At 39.7% G+C, this 13,279-nt stretch overlaps 1 protein-coding gene across 1 annotated transcript in view; it reads left to right on the top strand.

The window, feature by feature from the left end:
- Nucleotides 1–5,172: 5,172 nt before the first annotated feature.
- The window catches only part of KAT6A (lysine acetyltransferase 6A), a 131,098-nt gene continuing 122,991 nt past the window's right edge, over nt 5,173–13,279 (top strand). Inside the window, exons 1-2 of the mRNA XM_081085002.1 lie at nt 5,173–5,259; nt 7,779–8,688. Coding sequence (XP_080941128.1) covers nt 8,089–8,688 — 600 coding nt within the window. The 5' untranslated portion in view covers nt 5,173–5,259; nt 7,779–8,088. The remainder of the gene's footprint in view (nt 5,260–7,778; nt 8,689–13,279) is intronic.

Here is a 13,279-nt window from a genome sequence, read left to right as displayed (position 1 = left end):
ACACAAGAATTCAAATTTCTTCAAACCTCATTAACACTGTGGTTGTTTTTTGTTTTTTTTTTTGTTTTTTTTATATTACTTTTTAGAGAGAGAGAGGCACGGAGAGGGAGAGAAACATCAATATGAGAGTGAAACATCTATCAGCTACCTCCTGCATACCCGCTACTGGGGATCAAGCCTGCCCATTGGTGCACAGGGCCAACGCCCAAGCAATTGAGCCACACCAGCAGGGCAATGCTGGTTGTTGTTGTTTTTTTTATAGTATACATCCTAATGGGTGGTATTTCATAGTGACTTTGACTTTGCATTTCCCTAATGATTACTGATGTTGAGGATTTTTTCATGGGTTTATTGGCCATTTGCATATCTTTTCTGGCAAAATGTCAATTCAAGTCTTTCGTTTATTTTAAAAAATCAGATTATTTTACACTTGCTTTTTGTATATGTATGATCTTATATCCTGCAACCTTGATTAATATTAATTCTAGTTGTTTGTAGATTCTGTAGAATTTCCTAGATAGAAAATCATGTCATCTATGAGTAAAGTGTTTCATTTCTTTCTTTCCAATTTAAATGACTTTTATTTTCTTTACTTATTGATCTGGCTGGAATCTAGAGCACAATGTTGAATAGATGTGGTGACAAAGCAGACATAGTTGTCTTGATCATGTCTCAGAGGGAAAGTATTGGTCTTTTACCATTAAGTATCTTGTAGATTTTTCATAAATGCCCTTTACCAGTGTAGGAAGGTTCTCTTATATTCCGAATTTGCTGAGAGATTTTAATTAGGAATAGATTTTGGATTTTTCAAATGTTTATTCTGTATCTACTGACCTGATCATATAATTTTTTTCTTTTTTAGTTTGCTAGTGTGGTTAATTACATCAGTTGATTTTCTGAAACCAGTCTTGCATTTTTGGGATAAATCCAGTTGATTATAATATATTACCCATTATTTATAATCACATATTCAATTTGCTTAAATTGACCAAAAACCAACGGAAAGAATAAACATAGAAATAGACCCACAGAAGATGTAGCTATTGTAATAATCAGAAAGAGATTTAATATAGCTAGAATTGATGTTTAAGAAATTATAGTTAAAAGTGGAGAAAATAAATACTAGGTGTACCGGTTAATAATGCGGATTTTGTAATCAAAGAAAACACGGTAATTTCAAGAGAAACATCAAAAGTGCTTTATTCAAAGTAATGTCCATCGCTAGCTACACATTTCCCTCATCTTTCAGGTAATTTGTGGATACCATCCCAATAGAACTTTTCTTGTTTTGAGGTAAACCATTTAGAGACCCAATTTTCCACTTCTTTGTACGTTTTGAAGTGCTGCTCAGAAAATGCATGTGCCATCGGAACAAGTGGTAATCTGAAGAAGCAAGGTCTGGTGAATATGGTGGGTGGGTTAATGCTTCCCAGGCAAGATCTTTTAATGTGTCTTTAATTGGTTTTGAAGTGTGTGATGGTGTGTCATCATGAAGCAAAATTACTTTGCCATGTCTTCTGGCACATTCTGGTCATTTTACGATCAAAGCGTGGTTCAAATTGATTATTTGTTGTCAGTAGCGATCAGTATTAATTGTTTTACCTGGTTTTAGAAGCTCATAATACACCACACCTTCCTGATCCTACCAAATGCAGAGTATTGTCTTCTTTCCAAAGCAATTTGGCCTTGCAGTCAATGTTGATGGTTGACCTGGATCAACCCATGATTTTGTGCATTTGGGATTCTCAATATAAATCCACTTTTCATCGCCAGTCACAATTCGATGCAAAAAAGTCATTCTTTCATGCCGTTGAAGCAACATTTTACTGATGACTTTTCGTTTTTCCATTTGTCTTTTGTTCAGTTGATGTGGCACCCATTTTCCTTCCTTTAAAATCTTTCCCATTGCTTGTAAACAATCGGAAATTGTTTGCTGAGCAATGTTTAATCTCTCTGCAAGTTGTTTTTGATTTTGACCTGCATCTTCATCCAACAATACTTATAATTGTTGGTCTTCAAACTTTTTAGGTTGACCTGGATGTTCTTTGTCTTTCACATAGAAACCATCACTTTTAAAGCTTATTTTAAAAAATCAGATTATTTTACACTTGATTTTTGTATATGTATGATCTTATATCCTGCAACCTTGATTAACATTAATTCTAGTTGTTTGTAGATTCTGTAGAATTTCCTAGATAGAAAATCATGTCATCTAAGAGTAAAATGTTTCATTTCTTTCTTTCCAATTTAGATGACTTTTATTTTCTTTACTTATTGATCGATGTTTCTCTCTCTCCCTCTTCCTCTCTCTCTCAAATTAATTTTAAAAATATTTTAAATTAAAAATCCTTGACAACAAAAAACACAAAAGGGAAATAGTGGAAGCATTCTAAAGTTTTAGCATTCTTGGGAAAGTAGTGTAAGCAATCATTTATATTAGAGTATAATAAGTCAAACAAACATATTGCAATCTCTGAGATTTCTAAAAGAATGTGTAATTAATAAGCTAACAAAGGAGGTTAATGCTTTAAAATACTTTAATTCAAAATAAGGCAAGAAACAAAAAAATAAAGGATATAAAGTAAGTGGATAAAAGTAAATAAATAGTAATATTCAGGCACAAATCCAAACACAGCAGTAATTATATTAAATGTAAATGGACTAAAAATTTTCCTGTTGAAACAAGGATAAGCAACCTTTCAATTTTAGGCTTAGCTAGACTGCATAAAATATTGTTACCAACTACAACTGAAAAGGCAGGGATTCCTAGAGCAAAATGTGGAAGAGGGAAGTAACTTTTAGCTGCCAGCTCTGCAGGGCTGAATTCTTTGTAAAGTTCGAAGCAAGAAAAGCTGTCCTTTCAGTACTGTGGATTGTTTTTAACATGCAAAAGATGAGGACTTTAATCTGTCTTTGTTGCAGACCTTTTATTTTGAGGAGTCCTCTACAATGTGCCCTAAGTAATGCAAATGTAAAGTAAAGTCTCTCTTTGGAAGCTGTTTGGAAAGATAAACTGTACTTTGTTGTCGCAAATTGTTTTAAATTCTTGCTACTGTGTGCTTAATTTCCAGTTTGGTCTTTTCACAGGAATGATTATGGCTAGTTTTCTTCCAAATGATCTATCCAAAGGCAAACAGATCATCTCTACACATATTATTTTTCTTTTGAAGACCACATACTACTCTCACATGAAAAACTAATTTCCTTTCTATTAATATGCTTTTATCTGTCCTCTTTGGGAAATAAAAACCTTTTTTTTTAAAAAAAATTCCTGTATTTCCATTACAAATAGCTCCCACTTTACTTGAGAATGCATCTGTCTGATTACTCTAGGATGGAAAATATCCTTTCTAATAGATTATCTTCTATCTCCAAATTTCTCTCCTAATTTGGGCCTGGGGCAGGGAAGTAGGGTGATTCAGTAAATCTCATCACACCACACTTATGTTATCAGTGTCAGTGCTAGGATACTGAGTTGGCCAGACCACCATATAAACATATAAGTTTTTATGTTAGTAGTGAATAGAAACAGCCTAAAAATTAGAGTAGAGACAATCTATAGAGATAGTAAAGTATATGTTGAGGTATAAACACTCAAGATTTGAGTTGGGGGGGAGGGTGTAGAAATTCCACCTTTCTTAATGGCTTAAAATTGTTCATTCACTATCAACTTCCTTTTGTTTTTTGAGTCTGTACTGCTTGTACAATACTGCCATGGAGATGCAAAGAGACATCCTAGAACAGTATGTACAAGGGAACATATTAATAAAATATATAAAAAGGCCACACACAAAATGCCAAAGTAATGTAAATGTAAAGTAAATGCAAATGTAAAATAAGGGGAAGGATGGAGGCAAATGGTCAATACAACAAAAGTTTATAAACATCGAAGTTAAGGCAGTGAGAGGGTGGTCTTCAAAAGGTAAAACTGGGGTAAAATGGGGTGTTAGAAGAGACAGTCTATGCCGGAAGCAGATAAAGGTCTCGAGGAGCAGGAAAACGTACGCAAAGTTATTACGCATTTAGTATGTCCTTTCATTTGTCATTTATGGCCTTTCCAGTGAATGCAGTAAAAAACACACCAAAAAAAAACAAAAAAAAAGACAACCCACAAAAAAAGTATGACTCAATCTCTGCCTCAAGGAGTTTAAACTAGATGAGAGAAAAGACAAAGAAACACAGGCAGCCAGCAGAGGACAGTCGGGCCATAAAAAAGTGCCAGTTCATGGTTCAGCCATCGTTTCGGACCAGAGCAACGCGGCACGGGGCGAGCAGACCGACGGGCACTGGCCTGGGACAGACCGCGGCTGCAAACTCAGACGTGTGCCACAAGAGCCGAGTGGCCTTGTGCAAGTCTCCCGACCCTCGTTTGCTACAAAACCGACTCTGCTTAAGGCCCAACAAGTCGCTCACTGTGCAGACTTGACAAAGAGCTTGACGCGGTGTCTGAGCTCCTGCCCTCTCCCCGCTTCTCCTCGCACCCACTCTGTTCCCGACCGAGGGGAGGAGCGAGGTGTGTGGGGTGCGCGAGGCGAGCAGAAGGGGCAGGATGGAGGGAGGCAGTCTCCTCCTGGCACCTGCCCACTTCCCGCCCACCCGGCTCCCGGCCTCGGGTTCCGGGGGAGTCCCGGTGCCAGTGGGGCGAGGGCTCCGAAGTGGGCTGGGAGGCTCTGCTAACTGTAAACACGGCCGCCATCCAGAGTTCAGATTCTGCCCGGCCGCCGGATTTCCGGACCGCACCGACACCACCCCGCCCGTGCTCCCGCCCTCAGTCTCCCCAGCTGTGTAATGGGGACACACCATCTCCTCTCCCGAGTCTCCGGCCGGCCTAGCCGCGTGAGAAAGGCGAGAAGGAGCCCCGAGCTGCTGGCCTCCAGCCCCACCGGGCCCTCCTCCCACTTCAGCTTTGGCCTTTTGTACCGGCCCCACGTGACCCGCCCGGCCGGCTCTTCCCTCCGATCCCGCCCCGCCCTCCGGCCCTTCCCGGCACTCGGCCCGGCGACTCCCGCTCCGCGGCCGCCCCCCTCCCGCGCTCGCTCCCCCTCCCGCCCCCCGTCGCCTCCCTCCCGGGCTGTTCCCGCTCCCTCCCCCAGGCGGCCCTTCCTTCGCGAAGCTTCCCCTCCCCCCGCGGCTGTTCCGCCGCTTCGCCGCCCCTCCCCCCGGCCGGAGCTCACTGTCTCCAAGATGGCGGTCGTGTCAGTTTGGGGCATCTCCGCGGTCCGGCCCGGGTCCCCGGGATTCCGGCTCTCTTCGCCCCCGGTAAGTAGCCGCGGGGCCACCCCCGACCGCCTTCGGCCGTCGAGCCCGAGGCGGAGCCCTTCCGGGGCCCGCTCGGCCGCCTCGCGGGGTCGGCGGGCGGCTGCAGGCCCCGCCGCGGCCTGCGCCGCCTCCCGCTGCTCTGCGCCAGGCCTCGGGCTGGGGCACCGCGGCCGCCCCCTCGCGCCGGGCCGGCGCCGGGCGCACCCCGCCCCGCGGACCGCGCGCAGCAGGCCCGACTCTCCCGCCGCCCGCCCGCGGGTCGGGCGCCGCCGGGGGTGCCGGCGGGCGGGCGGAAGGCGAGCGGCCCAGGCCGCGAGCCTCGGGCTGGGCTGGGCTGTGCTGTGCCGGCGAGCCCGCTCTCCCTCGGGGGCGCACCCACCGCCGCGGCCCCACCTGCGCCTGGCCGCCCCTTCTGCCCGCGCTCCGGCTCCGGCCCGGGGCGCGGAGATCCCGGCGGGGCCGTGGCGGCCAGTGGGGGTGACAGGCGGGCGGGTGTTGTGGTGCGGAGGAGGCAGCACGTGTGGTGTGGTGTCTGCCGGGCTGTCAGCCGGGGCGCCGGGAGGGGAGGCGGCGGGCGGCCTGTCAGCGCCGGCCGGTGTGGACCGGAGCCGCCCGACCTGTCAGGCTTCCCGGGCAGCCCGCGCGCCCCCGGCCCTCCTCGGAAGCGGCCTCTGCGGAGCCGCGGATGCGAAGGGGCTGCGAAGGGGCTGCGAAGGGGAGATACGCTCCTCGGAACCCCTTCACGTGATTTCATTGTTAATTTAGTCCTCGGGTTCTGTTTCCATTTAGTGGGAACGGCGTGCCCGCTGGCAAGCGGCCGGGGGGTGCTGTTTCAAGTTTTCAAGTTTCTTGCTCTTTTGAAAAGCGAGCGCGAAGAGGTGCTGGGGGTGGGGAATGGAGCCCGGGAAGGGCCGTCGGAAGCGAGCGGTGCGTTCTCCCCGCCGGCTGGTGCCCGTGCGGAGCTGGAAGTTCAAGTCTGCCGGCGCCTTACTTTCGGGAGAGGTGGGGACGGGGCGCTGCCTTTCATTCCTTCACCTGGGAGAGTAATCAATTAGGCTGTTGCTAGTTTCTTCAACTCAGGTGGTAGCTTCTCGCTTCGCTCAGCGTTAATGTCTTCATAATTAACTTTCCTAGAGTAATAACACTGTGATTTCTGTCCTCTTGAGAAGCTCACCCAAATGAAGGATAGAGCGCTCTCAGGGGGCTTCTTTTTAGTCAAATAATTTAAAAATAAATCTTGGCTCTTAAGGCTTGAGTATTTCCTTAAGCCTTTTCTTTCCTAGCATGGTTAGCAGTACGATTTCTTTCCTAATATCTTTTGGTTTTCCTTTGGATTCTAATGTCACTCTTTCACTCTCAATAATTGCCGTGGGAGGCCTATCTTTAGCATTGTTTATGTTGTAATGTGAATGCTCCTCAATAAGAGCAGCGGTCTAAAAACACTTTCGTTAAATTTATTTTTTGGAAGTAAAGGAGTTATTTAGATTGAGACTTCATTATTTTGGTGATTTTTAAAAAAGATTAGTGTCTGCCAGTCTCTTTTGTCTGAAAGGATAATGACTTTGATCCTGGGAGAGGCAGTATATTTGTATGTTTGTGTTTTACTTATTAATGTTTATCTCCGGACAGCAGTCTTGAATCTCTGAGATCTCTTTAGACCCACAAACAGGGAATACATTTTTTTCTATGCCGTACATTTCAAAATCTGTAGTGTGTGCGTTTGAACACAGTGGTTCTGGGCCTTTCCCGTTTCTGGTTTATCTGTAGACTAATTATAAACATTTTGACAGTTGTTACACTCCCTCCAAATATATTGAAAATGTTTGGCTATGAGAAGCTATTGGCATGTAATTCTTAAAATTTGAATGGAATTAGATTATTTAAAAATTCCTTAAGTACTTTTCACACAACTATTTTCAGTATTATTTTTGTTTTCATTTGGAATGTTTAAAGTAATGTATTTAAAATATGCACGTGATCTGTGTAAATTCTACTTGTTGTTTCTTTAATACATGAAATAGTTAAAATGTTCTCAGTGGTTTTCGTATTGACTGTTTTTATCCAGTCTGAATGTCTGGAATTTTAAAAGATGGAAGATTCACTCTTACTTTCATTACAGGCTTCTTTCTACTAACCCAGATATTTGTTGAAGTGCTGAATAGTGTCTTGGGGAAAGATGTCAAGGAAGAGTTTCAGTTCATAGACTGGTGAGCAGAGATTGTGGAGCAAAGAACAGCCAGCACCCTCTGGTTACTTGTCGCCTAAGGTCATTCATAGTGCATCTCATTTTGTTTCCTCATTGTATCCTAATTATTCAGCTTTTTCTTTTCTTTTCATTTTTATCCCAGTGGTTTACATACATGATTGTTTTGGAATGTTGATAGAAACATTCAAACTTCTACAGGTGCTTAGTAAACACTGTTTGATTGTTTTTAAAGACGGGGATATTTCTTCAGTTATAGCTTATTCACAAAATGGGCCTTGATAGAAAACTGACTTTGTTTTAATTTTTTTTTCAGGCATAGATGCACACTTTCCTGCTGGGAATGAGATGTTCTTGAATTTTTACAACTTTATGAAGAGACGCATATGTGGTGCTGTTGAGAAACCTATTGGGAAGCTTGGAAACATTTCAAATAAGTTATTTAGGTTTCTAAAGTAAAGTGGGAGGCATCCTATTTTGTGAAAGGAGGAAGGACTTAGGCCAGAAAACTTGTATGCTATGGTTAACTGGTTCCCAGCCTCCGAGAATGCTGTTTTCCATGGTGTAAAACTTACTCAGCATCAGGATAAGGGATAACGACTCTATGGATATACGAATCCTTCACCATGGTAAAACTCGCTAACCCGCTGTATACGGAATGGATTTTGGAGGCCATCAAAAAAGTGAAGAAGCAGAAACAGCGCCCTTCAGAAGAAAGGATATGCAATGCAGTGTCTTCATCCCATGGCTTGGATCGTAAAACTGTTTTAGAACAACTGGAGTTGAGTGTTAAAGATGGAACCATTTTAAAAGTTTCAAATAAAGGTCTCAATTCCTATAAAGATCCTGATAATCCTGGGCGAATAGCACTTCCTAAACCTCGAAACCATGGAAAATTGGACAATAAGCAAAATGTAGATTGGAATAAACTGATCAAGCGGGCGGTGGATGGCTTGGCAGAGGCCGGTGGCTCAACTTTGAAAAGCATTGAACGATTTTTGAAAGGTCAGAAGGATGTGTCTGCATTATTTGGAGGCAGTGCTGCCTCAGGTTTTCACCAGCAGTTCAGATTGGCTGTTAAACGCGCCATTGGCCATGGCAGACTTCTTAAAGATGGACCTCTTTATCGGCTTAACACTAAAGCAACCAATGTGGATGGGAAAGAGAGTTGTGAGTCTCTTTCCTCTTTACCTCCAGTGTCACTCCTTCCACATGAAAAGGATAAGGTGAGAATGGTATATGCATCAGTGCTTATAGAGATGATTATGTGTTATGCTACAAAGTCCAATTTCTAGGAAGTAATATAGAAGTTACACAAGTTTGGTGTTTGGAGACTTGTGAAATAATCAGCTTTTTTTTTTACTGGTGAGTTCTAGGTATGAGAACTCAGTAGATGCTAATTGTTCTGATACTTTGAAATGTTCGACACCTAAGATTTAAAGTGTAGACTATTGATCTATCTAAAAAAAAAAATGTTTAGTTTAGAATTAAAAAGTGGTATACAACTTTAAAACTGTTGCATAAAAGTTCTTATAATACTGTACTGCTAGAAGTTAATGAGCAACCAAGTGCTGGAGAAATGAATTTGAAATAAGCAGGTGGCTCTAAGAACCTGTATTCTTTCCTTTTTTCCATTTTTGTTGCAGATTATCAGTAGATAGGAATGAGACTGATTCTCCTGACCCATAGTAATAGCTAAGCAAATTTTGCAATCTTTATTTTTCCTGTTTGTATTCTAACCTCCTGTCGTATATTATTTCTTTGCTTATAATGAGTCCTAAATATTATTTATGACAGGTGTAACTGCATTGGTCAGGAATACAGTATCCTATATGTATTAGTAAAGTTCTGGGGAGTTGAGTTTTGATTCACAGATGATATACCTTCCTGTGCTTTGTTTTATGCTGTTACTTTTGTGCAGTTGAAAGTATGTCTTCTTAATAGTAAATTTTGGTCCTTAAGTAGATATTTGGGGATGAGGAGAAGAGAGTTGTGTTAATAGCTGTTTTCTTACATTGACCTAGTGTCCTAGCTGTATATTTATCTCAATTGCTCTGAATTGTAGTTCTGTGGAAAGTGGTAGTAATTTAAGTTGTTGTACACCTTGTATACAATAGTAAAATACTCTTCATTTTGCTTAAGATCAAGGAGTCTGCTTCTAGGATCAGAAGATTGTAAAGTTAACATTGAGTATAGGGTGTGGCAAAAGTAGGCTTATAGTTGTGAATATGCAAAGGAGTTTATTCTTATATTATTTACTAATTATTTTCCATATGAACAACTTTAAACCTACTTTTGCCACACCCTGTATAAAATATTTAAGATTTGATCTAAATTTACTGCAGTTAATAAATCTCATCTATAGAATTTTGTTTAAATAACAATTGAAAATTAACAGTATTTTTCTTTGAAGTTTTTAGCGATCTATTTTATTGTTAAATTTTCTCTGTGAACTTTTGAAAAAATAGAAACTTTGAAATAGAAACATTATCTTACTGTTATTACCCTTAAAATGATTCTGATAGTGAATCACTTTCATAAAATAGCTCTGTATCATTTGAGCATTTATTAAGAGTGTTACTGAATATTCAAGGTGGAAAAATGACTAAAATGCTTTATTCTGTTCAGTGTTGTAAGAACTCTTATCTGTGAGAACTAATTCTTAATGACATGGCTGAAATGAATTGAAATATAACAATTGATACCTACAACTGTTTTTTAATAGTGTACAAGTTAATAATTGCATGGAAACAGAATAATTTGTAGTTTAGAATGAATTCAGTGTTATATCTGTGAATTGGGTATTATAAATTCTTGTTAGAACACCTGGTTGCTTGCTTGTATTATAATTTCCCTTGCTTGAGTTAGATATTTTAATTTTTAAAAATATCTAGCCATATTTTTAAAAGGTAGTCAGTCAGTGTAGTGCAGTGCAGTGTAGGACAAATTTGAGTCCTATTATCCTAGGGTTTTACTTTTCAAAGGGATCTTGGGAACCACCTAACCCAGCGGTGGGCAAACTAGGCCCGTGGGTGAAGTGAATAAAACTAAAAACAAAAAAAAAAGACCGTACCCTTTTATGTAATGATGTTTACTTTGAATTTATATTAGTTCACACAAACACTCCATCCATGCTTTTGTTCTGGCCAGTTTAAGAACCCATTGTGGCCCTTGAGTCAAAAAGTTTGCCCACCCCTGATCCTAACCCAACAATCCTTATTTTGCAGCTGAGCTGAGTTTAGAGATCTGTTGGTGTGCTTTGGTTAGAAATGTGTTTTTGGTTACCAGCTTTAAAATATGTAGTGTTGTTAACTGAAGTAACTAAATTTGTAGTATACATTTGGGAAAATTGAGTTTCATTGAGTAGACTTCTATGAATGTGTACTAGTCTTGGAAAACTAGTTTCATGATAGTATCTACAAAATTAGAGTTGATAGGATCTGTATTTTTAAATGTAGCCTTATTTTCACTGGTGAATTTCCTGAGTGACTTTCCCTGAAGATATGAAAAGCTCATATTCAAAATTATAATACAGTGAACTCTAGGGTGAGGAATTATTCCTCCTCTAAACAGATAACAGTGTATGCCTTCTTTTATTGTATTTTAACTACTTTCCTTCCTCTTTTTTAAACTAGCCAATGGATTCTTATGTAGAATTGATTGGCTTCCTGTTACAAACTTAGATATTTTCAAAAAAATTATGTATTTTTGACAGTGATGGAGAAAGGAAAATATAGGCCAGAAGTAGCTTCACTTTTAGGCATTAATTCAGCAAATAGGTATTGGGGGTATATGGGTCAGGCACTCTGCTTAAAACTGAAATGTCTTAAAATGGTGTTTTCTTCTGTTGAATGCAAATATATATATTGGCCTGGTCATCTGAGGGGTGAGTGATGAAATTCAGGGGCTATATGGAGTAACTTGAGCAAGTTCTTCTTTACTTTTTTCTATATCAGTTCTAACTTTGTATTTATTTATTTATTTTTCTATTTTAACCTTTGGAAGGAACTATAGACCTGTATGTTAGATTTTCCGCAGTGGAGGGTGGTTTTTGCTTTTTTCAATGAGATCAGCTGTGTAGAAATATTTTAAGAGTTTTTGTTAGACACTTGAACTTTAAGTATGTTTTCACATTGATAGTGAAGAGAAACTGTGGGATACTGTGATTTAAAAGTTTGATCCATGTTCTAGAGAAATATCTGAGCTAGCATTAGGTTGTAGTAGTTTATTAGTCATGTTTTTACTATGTGCTAGACATTACTTTAAAGCTAACTTTATTAACTCCTTTAATCCTCATACAACTTAGTGAGAGTAGGTACTGTTATTTTTTACAGATGAAGAAACTAAGGCATAAAAGAAATTCAGTACCTTGTCCAAGTCAAATATTAGGTGACAGAGCTAGAATTTGAACTTGGGCAGTCCGACTGCAGATTTATTATATAATAGCTATACTTACTGCTTCTTGGGAGTTATGTATAATACCTATCACTGCACTCAAATACATAATTATGAATGTTCTTTGTATTAATAGCATATTCTCTAATTGTGAAAGGACACATTCCTCCCTCACTGCATTCACTGTTTCCTTTTTTCTCTCTTTCTATCATAGAATAAATTCTAAAACTGACTTTGAACCAGTGATAAGAATGTATAAGAAACTAGAGGTTATGAATAATCTAGTTTTGTATACCTATGGTCCATAAAAAAAAATAGGTTGTCTATATAACATTTTGTTTTATTCTTTTCTTAAAAAATAATTTCTAATCTTATTAATTTTTATCTTAGTTGTCACTAAAATTTTATCATTTGCAGAATGGGATTGAATGCATGGCTGTAATAGAGTGCTTTCATTTGGGACAGAATGTTGCTTTCCCTTTAACCAGTGGTTCTCAACTTTCTGGCCCTTTAAATACAGTTCCTCATGTTGTGACCCAACTATAAAATTATTTTCGTTGCTACTTCATAACTGTAATGTTGCTACTGTTATGAATCGTAATGTAAATGTCTGATATTCAGGATGGTCTTAGGTGACCCCTGTGAAAGAGTCGTTCAACCGCCAAAGGCGTTGCGACCCACAGGTTGAGAACCGCTGCCTTAAACTGTGGGCTATAGGTGAGGGTGATAATGTGTAACTGGCTTAAATAACAATTTCTTCCTTGTAGATTTCTTTCTTTTTGAAATATAAATATTACTATAAGATAATTTGCTCAATTACTTCATTTATTCAGTCTACATTTAGATGCCTACCATGAACAGTGCATTTAGGATGTAGACTTTGTCAGAGATTAAGAGTCCAGATTATTTTGTTACTGGAATTAGGCATTTTAAATTCATGGAATAAGTGGGAAGTTAGATTTTTGGTGTAGGGATGCTGGCTAGAGTGGAAATATGTTTTCACGTTACTGAGAGTTAAAAGTGATAAAAGTTTTGATTTAACTATTTGGACATGGCCTATAATTTATAGTAAAATTGTTTCACATTTTACATGTTATAAAATTGTTTATATTTTTAAGTTTTATATTTAGATATCCTGTTGCTATGAACAGTTACTCTTTCATAATTATTCATGCTGTTAAAATCAGGGATGGCGTGCACTTAAAATACAAAACAAAACAAAAGAAAACAAAAAACCAACTCAAACCATCCAAAAGCAAAAGATGCTACAAAAATGTTGAGAAGAGATAAATTAATAGTAAATAAGTGGGAAAAACATTTCAATTTAAAGTATACTAGTATAAGATTTTTTTTATGAGTATGTAAGCAAGTGTATTTTGTATTATTGGGAAACTATTTTTGGGGAAACTTTTTTAAATTACA

This window comes from Myotis nattereri (assembly GCF_964212035.1).
Source record: "Myotis nattereri genome assembly, chromosome: 2".
NCBI lineage: Eukaryota > Metazoa > Chordata > Mammalia > Chiroptera > Vespertilionidae > Myotis > Myotis nattereri.
The sequence above is the reverse complement of the archived record's forward strand: the minus strand, read 5'-3'. Positions and strand labels throughout refer to the sequence as shown.